Source organism: Abramis brama, assembly GCF_963993115.1.
Source record: "Abramis brama genome assembly, chromosome: 11".
In the NCBI taxonomy this organism is placed as follows: domain Eukaryota; kingdom Metazoa; phylum Chordata; class Actinopteri; order Cypriniformes; family Leuciscidae; genus Abramis; species Abramis brama.
In genome coordinates, this window is record NC_139973.1 from 29,513,513 (window position 1) to 29,531,555 (window position 18,043).

At 39.6% G+C, this 18,043-nt stretch overlaps 2 protein-coding genes across 2 annotated transcripts in view; one reads left to right on the forward strand and one right to left on the reverse strand.

The window, feature by feature from the left end:
* Positions 1-9,265, reverse strand: part of stk11ip (serine/threonine kinase 11 interacting protein) — a 70,034-nt gene extending 60,769 nt beyond the window's left edge. Inside the window, exons 1-14 of the mRNA XM_084129056.1 lie at positions 9,105-9,265; positions 8,538-8,605; positions 7,832-8,034; positions 7,062-7,136; positions 6,862-6,957; positions 6,666-6,773; positions 6,515-6,586; positions 5,990-6,119; positions 5,320-5,423; positions 4,926-5,009; positions 4,580-4,621; positions 1,503-1,673; positions 1,253-1,334; positions 652-1,092 (exon numbers count right to left, since the gene is read on the reverse strand). Coding sequence (XP_083985182.1) covers positions 652-1,092; positions 1,253-1,334; positions 1,503-1,673; positions 4,580-4,621; positions 4,926-5,009; positions 5,320-5,423; positions 5,990-6,119; positions 6,515-6,586; positions 6,666-6,773; positions 6,862-6,957; positions 7,062-7,136; positions 7,832-8,034; positions 8,538-8,604 — 1,675 coding nt within the window. The 5' untranslated portion in view covers position 8,605; positions 9,105-9,265. The remainder of the gene's footprint in view (positions 1-651; positions 1,093-1,252; positions 1,335-1,502; positions 1,674-4,579; positions 4,622-4,925; positions 5,010-5,319; positions 5,424-5,989; positions 6,120-6,514; positions 6,587-6,665; positions 6,774-6,861; positions 6,958-7,061; positions 7,137-7,831; positions 8,035-8,537; positions 8,606-9,104) is intronic.
* Positions 9,266-13,085: 3,820 nt separating this feature from the next.
* Positions 13,086-18,043, forward strand: part of igfbp2a (insulin-like growth factor binding protein 2a) — a 38,644-nt gene continuing 33,686 nt past the window's right edge. Inside the window, exon 1 of the mRNA XM_084129057.1 lies at positions 13,086-13,630. Coding sequence (XP_083985183.1) covers positions 13,270-13,630 — 361 coding nt within the window. The 5' untranslated portion in view covers positions 13,086-13,269. The remainder of the gene's footprint in view (positions 13,631-18,043) is intronic.

Sequence of the window (18,043 nt, forward strand, 5' to 3'; positions counted from 1 at the left end):
GTGAGAAAAGGCTATAAATCTCCACCTCCAACATCCTCACACGCAATATAGCCTACTTGCCGAGACACCTTCTTTATGTGTACAGATGTGACGTAATGACGCAAAGACATGCTTGAATTTCCTGTGGAAATCCACCAGTACCACTGGAATTAAAAACATTATTACAAGCTTACCGTTTAGAATCGAGCTAAAGCAAGCAGATAGTTTTGAACACTGGCTGGTTATGTACTTGCTCAAAAATTTATTTTGGATCATTTTTAACCCAAAAAAGTTATGGACTGCAACTTTAATTTAAATTGTAATAGTATTTCACAATTTTACTGTTTTTACTGTATTTTTGATCAAATAAATGCAGCCTTGGTGAGAATTTTTTTCAAAAACATTAAATATATTTTACGGACTCCAAACTGTCGAACAGAAGCGAGAATGAATGAATGAATGAATGAATGAATGAATGAATGAATGAATGAATGAATGAATTAAACTATCCAATGATGTACTGTACATAGAAATTAAGCTAGAATACTGCTGAACTATTATTACGCTAGTTAAAATTTATATCGGATGGTACAATCACAGTATAAATATAAGTACGTATCTGGCCAGTATAGTTATCACTATCAATGCATCCCTAGAAAAGAATAGACAGACCTCCCCTATCATCGTCATCTTCCTCTGGTGGTGGTTGTGGGTCAGAGTAGGCCTCAGTTGGAGCCTGGGTGTTTCCTAGACTTGTCTCAAGAGTAGATTCAGTGTTCGGGAGGCTTTGCCCTGTCCACTGCAGGGTGGACTCGGTCTCAGGCTGCAAGTCTGTGCTCTCCATCTCTTCTTTGTCCTCTTCCTCTTTCAGTTCAGAGGACAGCAGCGGAGGGGGGAGCAACTCCAGACTGGTTGAAGGTGTGTTAAGCAGGGGAGATGGAGGTGTACTGCAACCATTGGTGTTCACTTTAATGGTTACACTTTCTACTCCTGGGAAAGCTGGGTTGACTGGAGTATCATCAAGATGATGCTGATAGCGTAGCCAGTCCTCCCCTAACTGCTCTCGAAAACTGTCCATTCTCTCAATGTCCTTCTTATGGGGGAGGACAATATCTGAAGAGAACCAAACATTTCACATGAGAAAGACAATCATATAACATGCTTAATAAAAGCAAAAACTCCATTTTTAAATGTTAACATGATCACTGAAAAGACAGTTAATTTTAAAATGCCCTGTGAAGAGTTAACGTTTGTCAAGTCATTTGTTCATCACCTTGTAAAGCAGACTGCACTCTGATCTCATGGTCTGTGTCACTGGGCTCTGAGATACTGGCTCTCCTCACCTTCACCTTACTCTGCAAATGGCAAAAAGTTGTGCTTTGCATCATACATCAGAACTTATCTTACTAAAATTGTAATGGCAGCTTTCATGTTCTCCATGAGGAATCATGTTCATTGTGCCTGCTCATTTTAAAAAACAGTTTACTACAAAAACATTGGGGAGATTTTTGACATGGACTTACTTTGTGTTTCCTCTTTCGAACTCGGGTCACTCCTGATATGCTTACAGTCACACTGTCAGTAATGTCCCCACCTCCACTGGACACTTCCTGCCCTCTTTGATCAGGTGTCACAAATACATGTTGAGAAGTGTGGGACATCTGACCAGCCAGTTGTCCGGATTTAGGTAAGTTCTGTGAAAAAAAAAAAAATCATGTCACAAAAGCCACAGAATAAAAACAATTGAGATTGAGATTGAGATTGTTGATCAATAAGACAATATTTTAGAATACATTTTAAAAGACAACTACAATATCAGTATGTATTTGTGTAATTTTTTATATTCTAGCAATAAATAATAATAAATAAAAAAATAAAAAAATAAATAAATTATTATAAATTATTATATTATAAATAAATATAATGTATTATAAATAAATTTGTTATTTATAAAGTTATATTTCTCATAAATGAAATATTTTCTTTTTTTTAATTATTATTATTTTATTAACCTGGGTGATAGGGTTAAAGATTGAGTTTGGAAATAAAACTATAAACTATATGAAATAAACTATATGAAAATGATTATTAAAGTGTCCCTATTATGCTTTTTCAGATTTTACTCATCATGTAGTGTGAAATATAAATGTTTGTGAATGTAAGACGTCTGCAAAGCTTCAAAGATCAAAATGCACAATAAACGAAATTACTTTCTCCCAAAAGAGAGAACCGATTCTGCACTGCCTGTAATTCCTCAGTAATTCCAGTCTTAAATTCCTGCATGAACATACGTTGGTTTGTAACACTTTTGCATGATGCCAGCCTATGGTCTTCATTGGCTGCCTGTGAACAATGTCTACTTTGACCTGCCCTTAAACACTGCAGTTGTAGCTGAGGCCTGAAAGAGTTTGGTTCGTGTGGTCGATATGTTGACAAGATGCTGTTTTCTGCACTGTGGAAGCAAATCCACCTTGCATGTACTTCCAAAGGATGAGGACTCGTGCTCGAATGGACACGTCACGCCATCATTACTGTTTGTATCACTGAGTATACAAGTGCTGAGGAAGCCTCAAGAGCTGAAATTTAGATATAGTTATGGACATTTTGTTTCCGACACGCGCTATAAGTGGTAGACTAATCACAACAGACTGATCCATCAATTTAACAGAAATTATCTTGAATTTTAAAAATGTCAACATTCCTAAAAAAAGAAGCAATACAATAAACATCATTGACTGCAGAATTTTACCAATGTTTTCAAGACTTTGGTGCCATTGAAAAGGACATCATGCTGGTGTAAATCCCTTTCTATGTTGATGTGGAAGAAGTAAATAAAATGTGCAATTGAATGCAATGTTAAAAGGGTCCTATTATGCTTTATTACATTTGTAATGTTCTTTAGCGTGTAATGCTGCTTTTTCATCATAAAAAAAAATGTAATGCCTGGTTGAGTTCCGTTAGTAGTGTGTTAAAAGTTGCGTTTATGGTAAAGGCGTGACATTTCCGAAACAAGTAGACCAATCGAAGCGGTTGAACAATCACAATCACAACACATTGGTCCAGATAAGGAAGGAGGAGCTTCATAGAGACCGGAACTAAACAGTAATGTGTTTTTTGAACATTCAAACATGAAAACCTATTCTATTAGATCAAAATCAAGACTTTAAAAAAGGGCATAATAGGTCCCATTTTAAATATTATAAAGCAAATTTAATCAACAGCTATAAATGTGATTTGTTCCTCCACAATAAAAAGTATTCCTGACTTGAGAGCAATTCTGTGTGCCTACTTTCATGCCTGTATGCATTCCTTGGCTTTTGAATGGGCTGTTTGAGTGTTACTATTTATAAAATACACACTCCCTGAAAAATGTAGTGGATGTCATATATAGTGCATACCAGTATAGTGGAAAATAAAACATAGTGCTTGTCAGTGGATGATTTAAAAATAAATAAATAAAAATACCACGGTAGTATTTTACATTTGAATTTTTTTTCATCACATGTAATTCATTTAACATCAAGGGCCCTATTTTAACGTTCTGAAACGCAAGTATCAAGCGCGAAACGCAAGTAACTTTGTGGGCGGGTCTTGGGCGCTGTTGCTATTATACCGGCGGGATAAATGACTCTTGCGCCCGACGCAAATCTAAAATGGGTTGGTCTGAAGTAGCTTCATTATTCATAGGTGTGGTTTGGGCGTAACGTGAAATAAACCAATCAGAGCGTCATCTCACATTCCCTTTAAGAGCAGGCGCGCTTGTTCTAAAGCGGATTCCTATTATAACGGCGGATTTGCCAGACGCGCGCCAGGAGCGGTTCACAGCCGAGGAGACCGACGTTCTCGTCAGGCCCGTAAAACACAGAGAAGTGACGTTGGGGATGGAGAAACACACCCAAATTAGCTTCGGTTAAACAGGCGTATGATAATTTGGGTAAATGTATAAGCTAGATGTATGCTTTTATAATAAACTATCTATCTATCTATCTATCTATCTATCTATCTATCGTAATAATGTATGATTTGCAAAAATGAAAACTGCTGCTTCTGTGTAGATGAGAGAATCAAAGTGTGCGCGTTGTGCACACGCTACATTGATTATGGCCAAGCATGCGCCCTTAAAATAGCTTATGAATAACATGCGCAACGCGCCACTAACTTTAAACTAGTTTTTTTCGGTTAGTGGCGGAATTGTTTTCTAAACCCGCAAAATAGCATGAGGGAACGTTTGCGCCGGAACACGCCTCCTCTTTGCGCTGAACCGCCCCTGGGAGCGCAAGTGTATTTCTTAGTTAACCGACGTGCTTCTGTGGAGGGAAAAATCCGCTGTGCGCGGGTGCAAAATAGGAATGATACAAGCGTCGGTGTACAAAGTCATTTGCGCTGGGTGCAAGATAGGGCCCCAAATGTCATTGTGATTGTTGGGCCATGCCTGTAGCCATTTAAAGTTCACAAACTCCAATTGATCAGAGAAAGTAAACTCACTATTCTACTATAAATTAAAAGGAGATTTGCCTCCCACAATTCAGCATGAATCACATGAGAAACAAAGAGGGTGGAATGACCTGACATGGCACATGAAGTGACATTTGATACCCACCAGCAGATCAGACTGAGACAGAGGGGTGCCATCCAGCTGGAGCTGAAACACAAGTAGACATTAAAATGTCAGCTTACAACTCTGAAACATCTGCAGAACAGCAAGAAAGAACTTCAAGAAAACATCTTACTGATAAATTACATCAGAAATAAAGGGGAAACTGGCACCTCCCTGTGGTTGCTATGGTAAACATGAATACAATCAACGCTGTATATTTAATTCACTAAAAATTCATTGGAGGAATTCTGCTCTTTTGATGCCACAACATATGAACTCCTACTGTATATACAGTTTTGAGAAAAGGAGCAATTAAAACAATGACTTTGAATATCAGGGAAAGACTCACTTTGAAAGAAGCTTGTGAGAGGTGGCAGACGGTTGATGCCCTGTGTGTCTTCTGAAAATACAAAGGGTTTCCTTCCAGAGTCAACTGAAAAGATATCAGAAAACAATCAAGGTGCTATACAGGGAAGACAAAATAATCAGAGATACATCACATGCAGCAGAGGGAAATATTCATATTGAGACTATAATATCCAGTTGGCTGAACTGGAAACTGGTATTCAAACACGTCTTTTCTAGACTGTTGAAACCTGTTAAAATCATAAAGATCCACAACATACCCAAATTTTTAAGTCTTTTTGAGACTCAAATTTAAGATTGAGGTAAAACACTTAAGGAAAAATGAAAAAAAGGGAGTTTAAGATAAGAATTAGCTAGGCAAGGTGGGTCTAACTTACTGTATTGAGATTATGAAGGAGGGACAGAGGTGCCAGCTGAGAATGCTCCATAAGAAGGTTATAAGCCAGGTCAAGACACTGAAGTGAAGACAACTGCTCCACCCCTGCAGTTAGGACAATACTTTTTACATTAAATTAGATTAACCTTTATTTTAGTAAACTGAATGTTTATTCAAAATAATCACTTTTTGTTAAACTATTCTAAACACAAATGATTGCATTACATATACAGAATCTTTTGCAATCAGGAGCTCTGGCAAATTGTAGGTGTTTAAAAACAAATATCTGTAAAAACAAATATGCACTGAACAGAATGTTAACTACAATTTTTTAAAAGTATTCAATAAAGATTAAGTTGTTAAATCCAATGCTGACACATTTTCAGAGTTTTGTTTCAGGTCATTTCTTTATAAATTCTTTTCAACAATTTCAAAAAGCCAATATGTGTCAACTGCAAACTCAAAATAATTTCACCAGCTTAACGTCTGGCAGAAATTGCATCCAGTACAATCAATAAAAGAAAAAACAAACAACAAGAATGGCAAAGAAAGGTTCTGTAAAAGAACCAACTAACTTTCTAATGAAATGATAGAAAGATGCATTTTTCGATTTACTTTCCATTGATGGTAAAGTCAAAGTAATTCATCATGGAAATGAGCAGAAAACTCACCATTGATAGTTTCCAGTTCATTGTTTCTAAGGATCAAGGTGGTGAGTTTGGCTTGGGCGCTCAGGCCCAGTGCTGGTGCTCTCTGGAGGTTATTATAAGCTAAATTCAGATGCTCCAGTTCAGTAAGAGGCTTGATTGAGACAGAAAAGGTATGAATAAATTCACTCTATCCTAACATTCAACATACCTCAAATTTAGGGGGCCCCCCTTGAACCATGTAATGGGGCCTTGCCAGTTAATTTGTATTGGGTGTGAACTAGTAGCCCATCACTGATGTAGACAGAAAAAGTATGAATAAATGCACACTATTGTTATTTTGGGCAGTTTAGCTCTTTCCAAAAGTCTACCCATCTGTTTATTATTTTGGCTAATTTGATTTTGCTTTCAGCACCAATAAACGTTGAGTATTACATTTAATATTTTTTTTTCCCCCATGCATCCACAGATTTTCAATCAAAATCTGAGCAAGAAATGTGAAAAAGTTTTGTCCAATACAGTACAGTAAAGTAAACAAGAGCAATTTACCTTTAAAAATTCAGCACAATCTTGGAGCTTGTTGTGGCTCACGTCAAGCCACTTCAGGACGTTTAGCAGACTCTAAACAATTTAGAAAATTGTTACATACAGATTCCAAAATCAGTAACTCTACACTCTACAGAAAACAGGAGATTCTTACTAGTGACTCGTCGAGACGGGAAATGGAATTGTAACTGAAATTAAGGGTATGAAGTTCTAACCAAGGTAAAGCTGAGCTGAGATCTCCTCCACATAGAGAGAGAAGCTCCTGTTAAACACACACATAATTACATTCTGTATATGAACATGGTTAAACTTATGGTCACTGTGCCAGTGCCCGTTGGTGAAAAAATTACCTCTAGAGAACTGACTCCTTTTGAGCAAGTGAAGACTTCCAGCTGAGAATACACTCCTCTGAGACCCTCAAGACAATGAGGAGGAATACGCTTGAGCTGAACAGAAAAACAATCAAACAAAAAAGCAATATTAAGAACAACAATGCAGAATAATGCAACAAATGTAACTGAATTAATTTGGTTAGTTTGTTTTGAAATACCTCTAAATATTTGAGGGATTTGAAAGGGAAGATTTTCACAGCATACTGTAGTTTCACACCAGGTGGATTAACAAGCTGTTTCACAGACACACATAATCAGATCATTGCAACGACAACTCATTATATCGGATTGGAGAATTATGATGCATTTCAATGCAAATAAATTTTTTTTTAAAAAGAATCAGTCAAGACACTTAAAACTACACTGTGTAATTTTTTAAGTTGATTCTTAGCAAAAAAAACACTTTGTTCTTTCAAAATTATATGTGCTCATTTATGTGTAATTACTTCCACCAACTAATCAAGTATTCTCGTAAGCATAATCTGTCATTCAGAATACATACGAGCGAGTCGCTCGAATGGCGGCAGCCATGTTGCGCCTCCATCCTGAAAATACATTAGCCAAAGAGGGACATACCTGAAAATTCAAGCTTCGCCTTTCGTGCTTTTACACTCAGTGGCACTGTGACAAATGCAAGGGGGAGATTACTTGCGACTGGAATAATACGGCCACCGTAGGAGTTAAAACGGCATCGGAATGGGAGGGGCTAGACAGTAATATTCAGTTGGTAGTCATATACAATTTCACCGCTAGATGAGAGAAAATCTTACACAGAGTAGCTTTAAGACATCTTAATAGAAAAGATTTACTACTACTAATACTAATCTGGAGTAAAATTTCCTCAGAATATCAGCATCAAACTGTACACTTAACAAGTCTGTTATTCCATATACTGTACATTTAAAAGCATCAACAGAGTTTTCAGTACCTTGAGTGATACTGTCTTTTGCAGCATGTCAAAGAGGAACTGGACTTCCAGCAGAGAGGCAGTGTCTGCTGGGTGGGACGCCAGGGCCAGAAAACCATGCTGATGTGTACGTGAGAGAAGGTGCCGCTCAAAGAGTTGTGTCAGGTGTTGTAAACATCCCACTTGCAGAGTGAGAGTACTGGAACCATCCAGTACGGAGTCACCTATACAGAAAGCAACAAGAACTTTATTGTTATGACCGCCTTATTGAAACTAACTGGCAGCTTTAAAGGAAAAGCCTGAGCATACCAAGCACCCTCAAACTAATGCAAAAGCGTCATCAGATTTTACCGATTATATCTCAGTCAGTCCACGTCTTCAACATAAAGAGAATAGCATTTAATTCTTAACTTACCAACAATCCATATCTAAACCTTGCAAAAATTGTAAAAATATAGATCAGTGGACAGACAACTTCTTTGTTACATTTCTTGCAGCGTGCATGCAGAGACATGTTTTTTTTGTGTGATAAAAAAAAAAAGAACAATAATGAGTTTAAACCTCTGAATGCATCAATATATTACTTGTCACACAGGTACAATTTTTTATACATTACAACAATTTATTAACTGCACCCTCATCATTTTTTTTTTTTTTCTGTCTGGAACTAGGCCTGGTGAAACTCCAAAAATAAACAATAATAAAATTTAAATACTGATTCTATTACCATTATTTCGCAGCAATGTGGCAAGTCTGTGAACAACCGTTGACTGACCGGCCTGAGTGGATGTCATCCTAAAAAGAGTGAAACATATTAACAGAAATAACCCAAACAAACCCAAACACAAGCAAAAGGGGAATGATTCTAATCTGAATATTCATAGTTTCTACAAAGACAGGATATTAATTTGAGTAATACAACAAGAAATTGACCCTTGTGAAATCATATGTAGCTGAAAAGAGGGTGGGATTCCACAACCAAAAATTCCTTACACCAGTGAATTGCTAACACATGCAAGCCAAGTGTCATATCTAATAGCTGAACTGTCAGAAAGCTATTCAAAATATTATTAATATTATAAAACAGAGTATAAAAAATCAGGTGTCTAGACATTCTCTATATATTTTAAGATGTATAAGTTAGCAAATTTTCATTTCACAATAGTTACTAAACTTCAACACTGTTACGTTATAACCTTGTAAACCGGAAAACAAAACTGGCATCTCTTCCTGATGCCCCAACGATAATGTTTTAAAGGTAATATCCGTTCTCATAAAATGCGCTAAAACATACCTTATATTTCAACAAATACGTGGGCCGTTGCCACGAAAATAACGTTATATCCGTTTTTGATCCGTCATTATATTCAGTTCAGTTTAATTCCCTTTCACGTTTGTTGATATCCTGATGGTAGCAGTCATATGATCTTCTTGTTTCTTAAAGGTACGGCGGCCCGAAGTAACCAAACAAGTAGATATTTAACTAAGCGCGCCCTCCTGCGTTTATTTTCACATGCATTACTATACAAACAGCAAGAACTTGTATTTTGAAGGTAGGCCTAATTTGATTTGCTTGGAAAAGACTAAAACACTTTGAAAATATACATAACCAGAAATAAATTAGTTGTAAGTTACTATTTCAAAACGGAAGTGTGTCACAAAGCTCAGTTGTTCACCCTCGCTGCTGGATGTCACAGTCTAAACTCTTATCTCATTGACAGCACTATCTTTACATGTCTATCTTTACAATGGCTTAAAGTGCAAAAACAGCTACCAACCTGATTGTGTAACTGTTGTTTTTATGGTAGACATGTAGCTAATGTGCAAATATGTGTCCACATTGACTAAACAACCATTCTGTTTTTCTTGTAAATCAAATAACAATATTCCAAAGTATGCATTTAGTGTTACAGAATCCAATATGCAATTTAACATACATTTTAACAGTCTCAAAATGCAGTCATATATCATAATATATCTGTTGTTGTTTGTTTGTTTTTTTGTTTTGTTTTTTACTTTTGTCAGTCCCAGAGTCTGCAAAAAAAGTGTTTCAGATCCACTTGTTTCCAATACACAATATTTAAATTTAAAACAGATTAAAATAATATAGATGTTTCTGTAATGAACCTGATTAAATATACTGAATCTATGTGCATGTAGGCTATCTTAGTTAAGTATAAAGGTTCTCATTTGCTACAGTGGAGTATGCAGTATAGAGGTTCCTCGGGGCATTAGTGTAATTATCTCTCTTGTTTACTCAGAAATGTCCTTGATGGAGAACTGCACTTAACCAACTAGAGATAGGCTACTGTGGCTTATAGCCCTCAAAATCCTACAGAAACCCATGCACACATTCTTAGTAGGCAACACAGACACTGGATATGAGCCTGTGGGTCCAGTCTCCAGCTAGTTCCTTTTTTTTTTTTTTTTTATGACACATGAGGTTCTGCATAAACACTCCTGCTTCATCACGACGCCCACAAGACCTGGCATATCAAAAGTCACCTTTCTCCATCAAAATCTTCGACAACCACTGTAGCTATAGGTCTCACATGGAGCAGAGCTCTAGTTCTGTACCCTTAAACAACGATCAGTCTCAGAGGGGAAGAGTGTGCTTTGCTCTGGACGAGTTAATGGTTGTTTGGTTGGTAATAGTGCTGCACGATTAATCATATCACAATCGCAATCGCGATGTCAAGCCTATGCGATTATATGGCGCAAAATGCTGCGATTTTATGAAATAAATAAATGAATGTGTGGACATGACAACCCATTCTCTCAGAGAGCTGTTTTCCAATTTTCTACACTGCTAATAAAAAGAAGACCAGTCACTTTCAGTTTAGGCAGTGCACGTGTGGCGCGTATGGTCACGTTGTGACTTTTTCCGGTGTGCAGCGTGGAGAACAGGTGAAGATGGACGTCGAGCAGACGGACACTGAACTGGTGGCCAGAAAAAAATATTGTTAGGCTATATGGCGATATTTTGGCTATAAGATAACCTACACTGAGCAGATAGAGCAGGGCTGCCGCCTGCCTACTCTAACTCATTCAGCGTGAGACTCAAGCAATTGACACTTTTCACACGCTCTCACGCCACACATGCATTTTCTCACGCAGAGAAAAATCGCGAAGCAAAGAGGACACTGACTCCGACAGACTAGACAGAGCAGGTTACCTTTGATTGGAAACAAATTCTCAGCTCTCAGATTCTGTCAATTTTATTACGAAATTCAAACAATAGCATTTTGGCGCGTGTAAATGTGACGTGCCAGATCGTGGTCGTGAACCGAACATCTCTTACTCGGTAAATAAACACGAATGAACAATAGGTGTGTTGAAAGGTAGGCTACAGTATACCAAAATGTTTATGCCTCGTACATAATATCGATCAATCAGTGTTTTTCAACCGCGGAAAGAGGTCAATAAAACAGCTGGAGAATGTCACATTACATTACTACCTCAGGAAAGCCATTTGATTTGGCTAGACAAATTATATATAGAGAGAGGAGTATTTTGCTAAATATGTGCACTATATTAAATATTTATTATATTTTTACTTATATCATTAAAATATTGTAAAGTTGTTATAATAGCCTAGTAAAAAACACATTATATTTAATAATATTTAATAATAATACCAGCTGAGGGCTCTCCTTATGTTTACAGCATTAGGTGAGATTTTTTTTTTTTTTTTTCTTGAGAAAAATTAACATGCATTTACTGTTGCTAATATTTATCCAAATGAATCGATATTGAATCAAGATCAGAATCAAATCACAAGATTTGAATTGAAATCGTGAAATTTGTGTCAAGCAGTAATAAAAACAGTATCCTACCAATCATTGTCCCATGTAAACATTGTAACATGTTGTCACTAAACTTAACAAATTTCTGTTTAGTTACCAAAATTTGTTTTGACAATTACAATATGCATCCTACTTAAATGTCCCAGTTTGTCTGGACAGAATGTTCAAAATATCTTATTCATGAGCATACTTGTTCTTATTTATTGTTCTATTTATTTTATACTATTGTACTATTGAGACAATAACAAGTTTGCAGTAATGCAAAGATGTCATTATTTCATTTTGTAAAAAATATTATTTTAATTTGAAAACACTGTGCATTTAGTTGTTGTTGCTAGTTTGAGTTGAGAAATACACATTCCAGCATTATCACTAATCTGTGTGTACATTTTCCTTGAGAACCAAGCAAGTTGACTCATGAAACTATTTGTTTAATATATCGCAATCGCAATATTGACCTCAATAATCGCAATATGACATTTTCCCTAAATCGTGCAGCCCTAGAAGCATGATACCTCGACTCCTGGCCCCTGTAATCAATAGGCAACTTAGAGATTGCAACAACATTCAGCTTGGCTAGTCCTATAAAAGGTACAGCACTGGTATTTACAGTATAATGCCAATGGATTTTAATATGTGCAGAGACTGTAGACATGACTACAACGACAAAGATGAGTTTACTTATTTGTTTATTCCCTATAACTGTGTTGCTGCACCATACTACACCATACTAAACTATACAGCCCAGACCGAACAGACGTGAGGGACACTTCACTGACCATTGCCTCTCTCACTTTAGATGTTTTAGAAAGGACTCAAAAATTAATCATTATTAATCATTACAATTTAATCATTTCATCATACATAATGTAGGCCTATACGATACACATGACCAGTATTGCACATTATGTAACTGTAAAAAAATATTGTTGGTTTGACTTAAAAAAGTAAGTAACCTGGTTGCCTTTATTTTAAGTTCATTGAAATTAAAAAATTGAGTTGAAGATGGAGTTTGGTTTAATCAACAGAAACTCAAAATATGATGTTGTCTGAACCACACAATTTATCTAATCTAAGTTTTTTACAGTGGAGATAATATTTCACACATTTGCTGTGTGTGCCTTGTTGGAGGAGGATAGGCTCCCCCAGTTGAAAATAAAGAACTTTATTAATTTGAATTCCACTTGAGGGTAATTTTCACCAAGAATTTCATTTAATTAAGCCGTTTAATAGGCTATATCAAGAACCTGCTGGTTTAGCTTAGCTCAGGAATTCTCTTAACGTCTGTTGGAGCTAACCATGACTTTCTTGTTCCAGTTGCAATTTAAGGTTAAATAAAAGTGCTATATGAAAATATAAACAACATGCATCAAAACGTTACGATTAAAAATATATATTCTAAAATATCTGTTTTAAAACCGAGACAGGACCTAGGCCTAACAGAATACAGACCCAATAAAGGCTCTGTAGCCCTTTTGAGGATTTGTTTGACAAAGCTGCAAGCCCGCCTGTCATCTCCTATGATGTCAGCGGCATATGAACACTGATAGGAGCCCGCGCAGCAGCCCCAGTTAGCCTTCACCTGTCCGCGTGCACTTCTTACCTGCACAAGTTTAGTCCTCCGATTTGCAGGGTTTCTACATCGTGGACACGATGTTGTTCTACGTGAGTTGCAGCTTGCTGCTGGCACTGGTGACTTTTCACGGCGCCGCTGGATCAGAAATGGTGTTTCGTTGTCCGAGCTGCACCGCAGAGCGCCAGGCGGCTTGCCCGATGATCACGGAGCCGTGCGCGGAGATTGTGCGCGAGCCGGGCTGCGGCTGCTGTCCGGTGTGTGCCCGGCAAGAGGGCGAGCTGTGCGGCGTTTACACACCGAGATGTTCCAGTGGTCTGCGGTGTTATCCCAAGCCGGATTTGGAGTTGCCCCTGGAGCAGCTGGTTCAAGGGCTCGGGAGATGTGGACGTAAAGTAGACACTGAGCCCACAGGAAGCGCAGAGCCTCGGGAAGTCAGCGGTAAGTGATTTAATGGGTGCACAATTATAATATACTGCAATAACCTATTACAATGACAAAGTTATGAATATGGGATTTTCATAATTTGCCTCTTCTGTTTTTATTAAATATGCCTAAATAAATATATTTAATTATAGGCCTATATATCAGCTGATTTCTTGGAACAATACATCTTGGGCTTATAAAGATGTCCCATTAAAATTAGACTTTGGGCTTATTTATTTTTCTTTTCTCGTGAACAATTTTATAACTGATGAAAACCTACAAATTTGTAGAGGAAAAAATGCAAATCTTTACTAAAATACCATTTATATGCCCCGATAGGCTACTTGTGACAGAAACTGCTTGTTCATTTTTATTTTTATTTTTTTGTTGTTGCTGTAAGCAGTAGGCTACGGTGGCACATAGAGCAGTCATCGATATTTGATTAATTGGTTCGAACTCAAACACTACACATTTTAACAGCCTGTTAAATATGCACCTGTTGTAACATTGCAGTGTGTTCTTGTTTTATCTCTCTAAAAGAAAGAAAGAAAGAAAGAAAGGGGAGTTTCTGGAGAACTGGGGAGTATGGAATGCAACAGTGATAGCAAGACGGAGTTTGCGCTTTGACCCTTTCCTGCAGTAAATTTATCATTGTGTGTTTTTGCGCGTGTGTGTGAAAGAGAGAGATAGAGAAGATGGGTCTGAACAAGCAGAACAGGAGTAGGCTACGGGTCTCGACGCAGAACAAGCAGTCGCGCCTTGAGGATATTTTTAATGGGATGGCCATGAGTCCAGTAAAAATAGTAAGGTGGCACACCAAAAATTGTTTAAAAAAAATGCGTTGTCCTAATATTTGAACACTTAGGCTACTGCATAGCTTATTCAGTAGGCTAATGCACGTCTGATTAGCCTAGGCCTACATAAGAATACAGAATGATGACATTCAGGCGTGCACGCGTTAGTGTTACGTTTTGACTTTGTGTCCACAGGAGGTTTGTGAATCAATTTGACGAATCAGAATTCTTCTGTTAACTTTTGGTGAGATGATGACTAGGCTAGGCTACTATGAAATTTCGACAAACAAATCAGTTGATGTTCCAGAAAATTCAGAATGGCAAATATAATATAATAATATAATATAATATAACATAACATAACATAACATAACATAATATAATATAATATAATATCATATAATATTGGAAGAGGAAAGGAAAATTTTGATTCTGCAGTTTATAGTAAAAACGTAAATTTAATTATTATAGCACCACTTAGTGGTGGATGCAGGAATTGCCATTAACGTTTTTGCTCACCAGCAGCTGTGGCTAGTGGTTTTCAAAAGTTGCTAGCCACTCAGCATTTTCACTGGCCACAACTTTGTTATTGGGAAATTGTTTTATTGGGGGTGCCGATTCAATTAGCTCATGAGACGCGACGTTATTTTAACACTATGTGAAAGAAATCTTCAATGATATAACTGGAAAAATATTCATTTATTCAACTGAAAGTGACAAAATGGTGAAATGTAAAATGGTTTAACTAATATAGGGCTGTCAATAACTATTACTTTGATAATCGAGTAATCAGTCGATTATCTCGACGATTAATCGTGTAATCAATTATATTTTTTGCGATAATAAAAATATACCTAATGAACAATAGCCTTTAAAATGACTTAAAATACATATACTATAGTCAAGTCAAGTCAAGTCACCTTTATTTATATAGCGCTTTTTACAATACAGATTGTTTCAAAGCAGTTTTACAGTGATATGATAATAGGAAATTTATGCCACAAAGATTGTTTTGGCTGCACAGCAGCTCTAGAAGAAAGTTCTTAAGTAAGTTTTTAATTGATTAATTTCCATTGTAAAAATCATTAGTTATTAACTTAGGGGTAACACAACACCATTTTGAACTGAAAACAGAACACTTTTAATGCGTTCTGGCTGTTCATTAATACTACAATGGCGTTTTGGTGTCCTGAGAACGCAGACTTTGAAGTAGGTTTCAAAGTGCAAGTTTTTGAAAACGGGTTTTAAAAGCGATACTGTTATCATCTCCGTTTAAACTTCAAAAACGTGAATCTGTGAAAACAGTGACATGCATATTAAGTGTTTAGTCTATAGGCATGTGCATTTGAATGCGTATGTGCGCAGGCACGTAGTCTTTCTTTTCACAAAGTGGCATGCCAATTACTTGTCTGGCATGCATAATACAGTGTTTTTAGTCATTTCCACGGATGCGTGTGAACGGGAATCGTTTTGATAATGTTTTCATCTGTACAGAGGAAACAATTTTATTTTTTTGTCATGCCAACACGTTGTGAGACTTTCGCAGGGGATAGTCTAGCTGACACGGTCTCTGCTGACACTTCAGGGCTGCATTGTGGTCGTGTCTAGGCGCAGGTCCTCCATCTGATCTGGATACGGCCCGGATCGGCTGAGTACGGTAAACCTCTGGAAAAACACAGAGACTAATATCAGCGTAAATGCCATTCTTCTTATGATGTAACGGGTACATTAGGTGTTATGGGAGGCTGTCACGATTTGTTGAATTAGTGAGAGAGGATTCAAGTGCAGGAAGGATCTTTATTAAACAAAACAAAACTACAAACAAAAACCTCCTCAAGGGGGAAAAACAAGACAGGCAAAAGTCAGGACCAGAACACAAGGGAAACATAAATAACGAACCAGCACAGGACTGCAAACACAGGGAGACTAAATAGGGAAGCAAACAAGAGGATAACGGGGAAAGCAGGTGGGGCAAATAATTAAATAATCAGGTAACAAGATGGGAGGGGCTAGACAATTGACAGGAGAGCACATGGCACAAGGAATACAAGACAAGCCATGTGCTCACAACAAACCAGCCAAGACACATGACAAACCCAACACTGTGACATAACCCCCCCTCTAAGGAGCGGCTACCAGACACTACAAGACCACAACACAAAACAAGAGTCCAGGGTGTGAGGTAGAACAGTAAGGGATCAGGGGAAGGAATGGGGGCCAGGTCCATGGAAGGGAACATGGACAGGGGGTGATGGCTTAACTGATGGCCAGGGCGGAGATGACAGTCCATCGGACGGCCAGGGCGGAGACCTCCCCTCGGGCGGCCAGGGCGGAGACCTCCCCTCGGGCGGCCAGGGCGGAGACCTCCCCTCGGGCGGCCAGGGCGGAGACCTCCCCTCGGGCGGCCAGGGCGGAGACCTCCCCTCGGGCGGCCAGGGCGGAGACCTCCCCTCGGGCGGCCAGGGCGGAGACCTCCCCTCGGGCGGCCAGGGCGGAGACCTCCCCTCGGGCGGCCAGGGCGGAGAACTCCCCTCGGGCGGCCAGGGCGGAGAACTCCCCTCGGGCGGCCAGGGCGGAGAACTCCCCTCGGGCGGCCAGGGCGGAAACGACCCTTCAGGCGGCCATGGCGGAAACGACCCTTCAGGCGGCCATGGCGGAGACAACTCCTCAGGCGGCCAGGGCGGAGACGACCTTTCAGGTGGCCACGGCGGAGACGACCCCTCGGGACAATTGACAATTGACAGGAGAGCACATGGCACAAGGAATACAAGACAAGCCATGTGCTCACAACAAACCAGCCAAGACACATGACAAACCCAACACTGTGACATAACCCCCCCTCTACGGAGCGGCTACCAGACACTACAATACCACAACACAAAACAAGAGTCCAGGGTGTGAGGTAGAACAGTAAGGGATCAGGGGAAGGAATGGGGGCCAGGTCCATGGAAGGGAACATGGACAGGGGGTGATGGCTTAACTGATGGCCAGGGCGGAGATGACAGTCCATCGGACGGCCAGGGCGGAGACCTCCCCTCGGGCGGCCAGGGCGGAGACCTCCCCTCGGGCGGCCAGGGCGGAGACCTCCCCTCGGGCGGCCAGGGCGGAGACCTCCCCTCGGGCGGCCAGGGCGGAGACCTCCCCTCGGGCGGCCAGGGCGGAGACCTCCCCTCGGGCGGCCAGGGCGGAGACCTCCCCTCGGGCGGCCAGGGCGGAAACGACCCTTCAGGCGGCCAGGGCGGAGACGACCCTTCAGGCGGCCAGGGCGGAGACGACTCCTCAGGCGGCCAGGGCGGAGACGACCTTTCAGGTGGCCACGGCGGAGACGACCCCTCGGGCGGCCAAGGAACAGGCACCGGCTCAGGAACAGATACCACCGGCTCAGGAACAGACACCACCGGCTCAGGAACAGACACCACCGGCTCAGGAACTACCGGCTCAGGAACAGATACCACCGGCTCAGGAACAGACAACACCAGCTCAGGAACAGATACCACCGGCTCAGACACCACCGGCTCAGGAACAGATACCACCGGCTCAGGAACAGACAACACCGGCTCAGGAACAGACACCACCGGCTCGGTGGCGGCCATCTTGTCCGAAGACACAGGCTCGGCAGGCGTGACGTGAACAG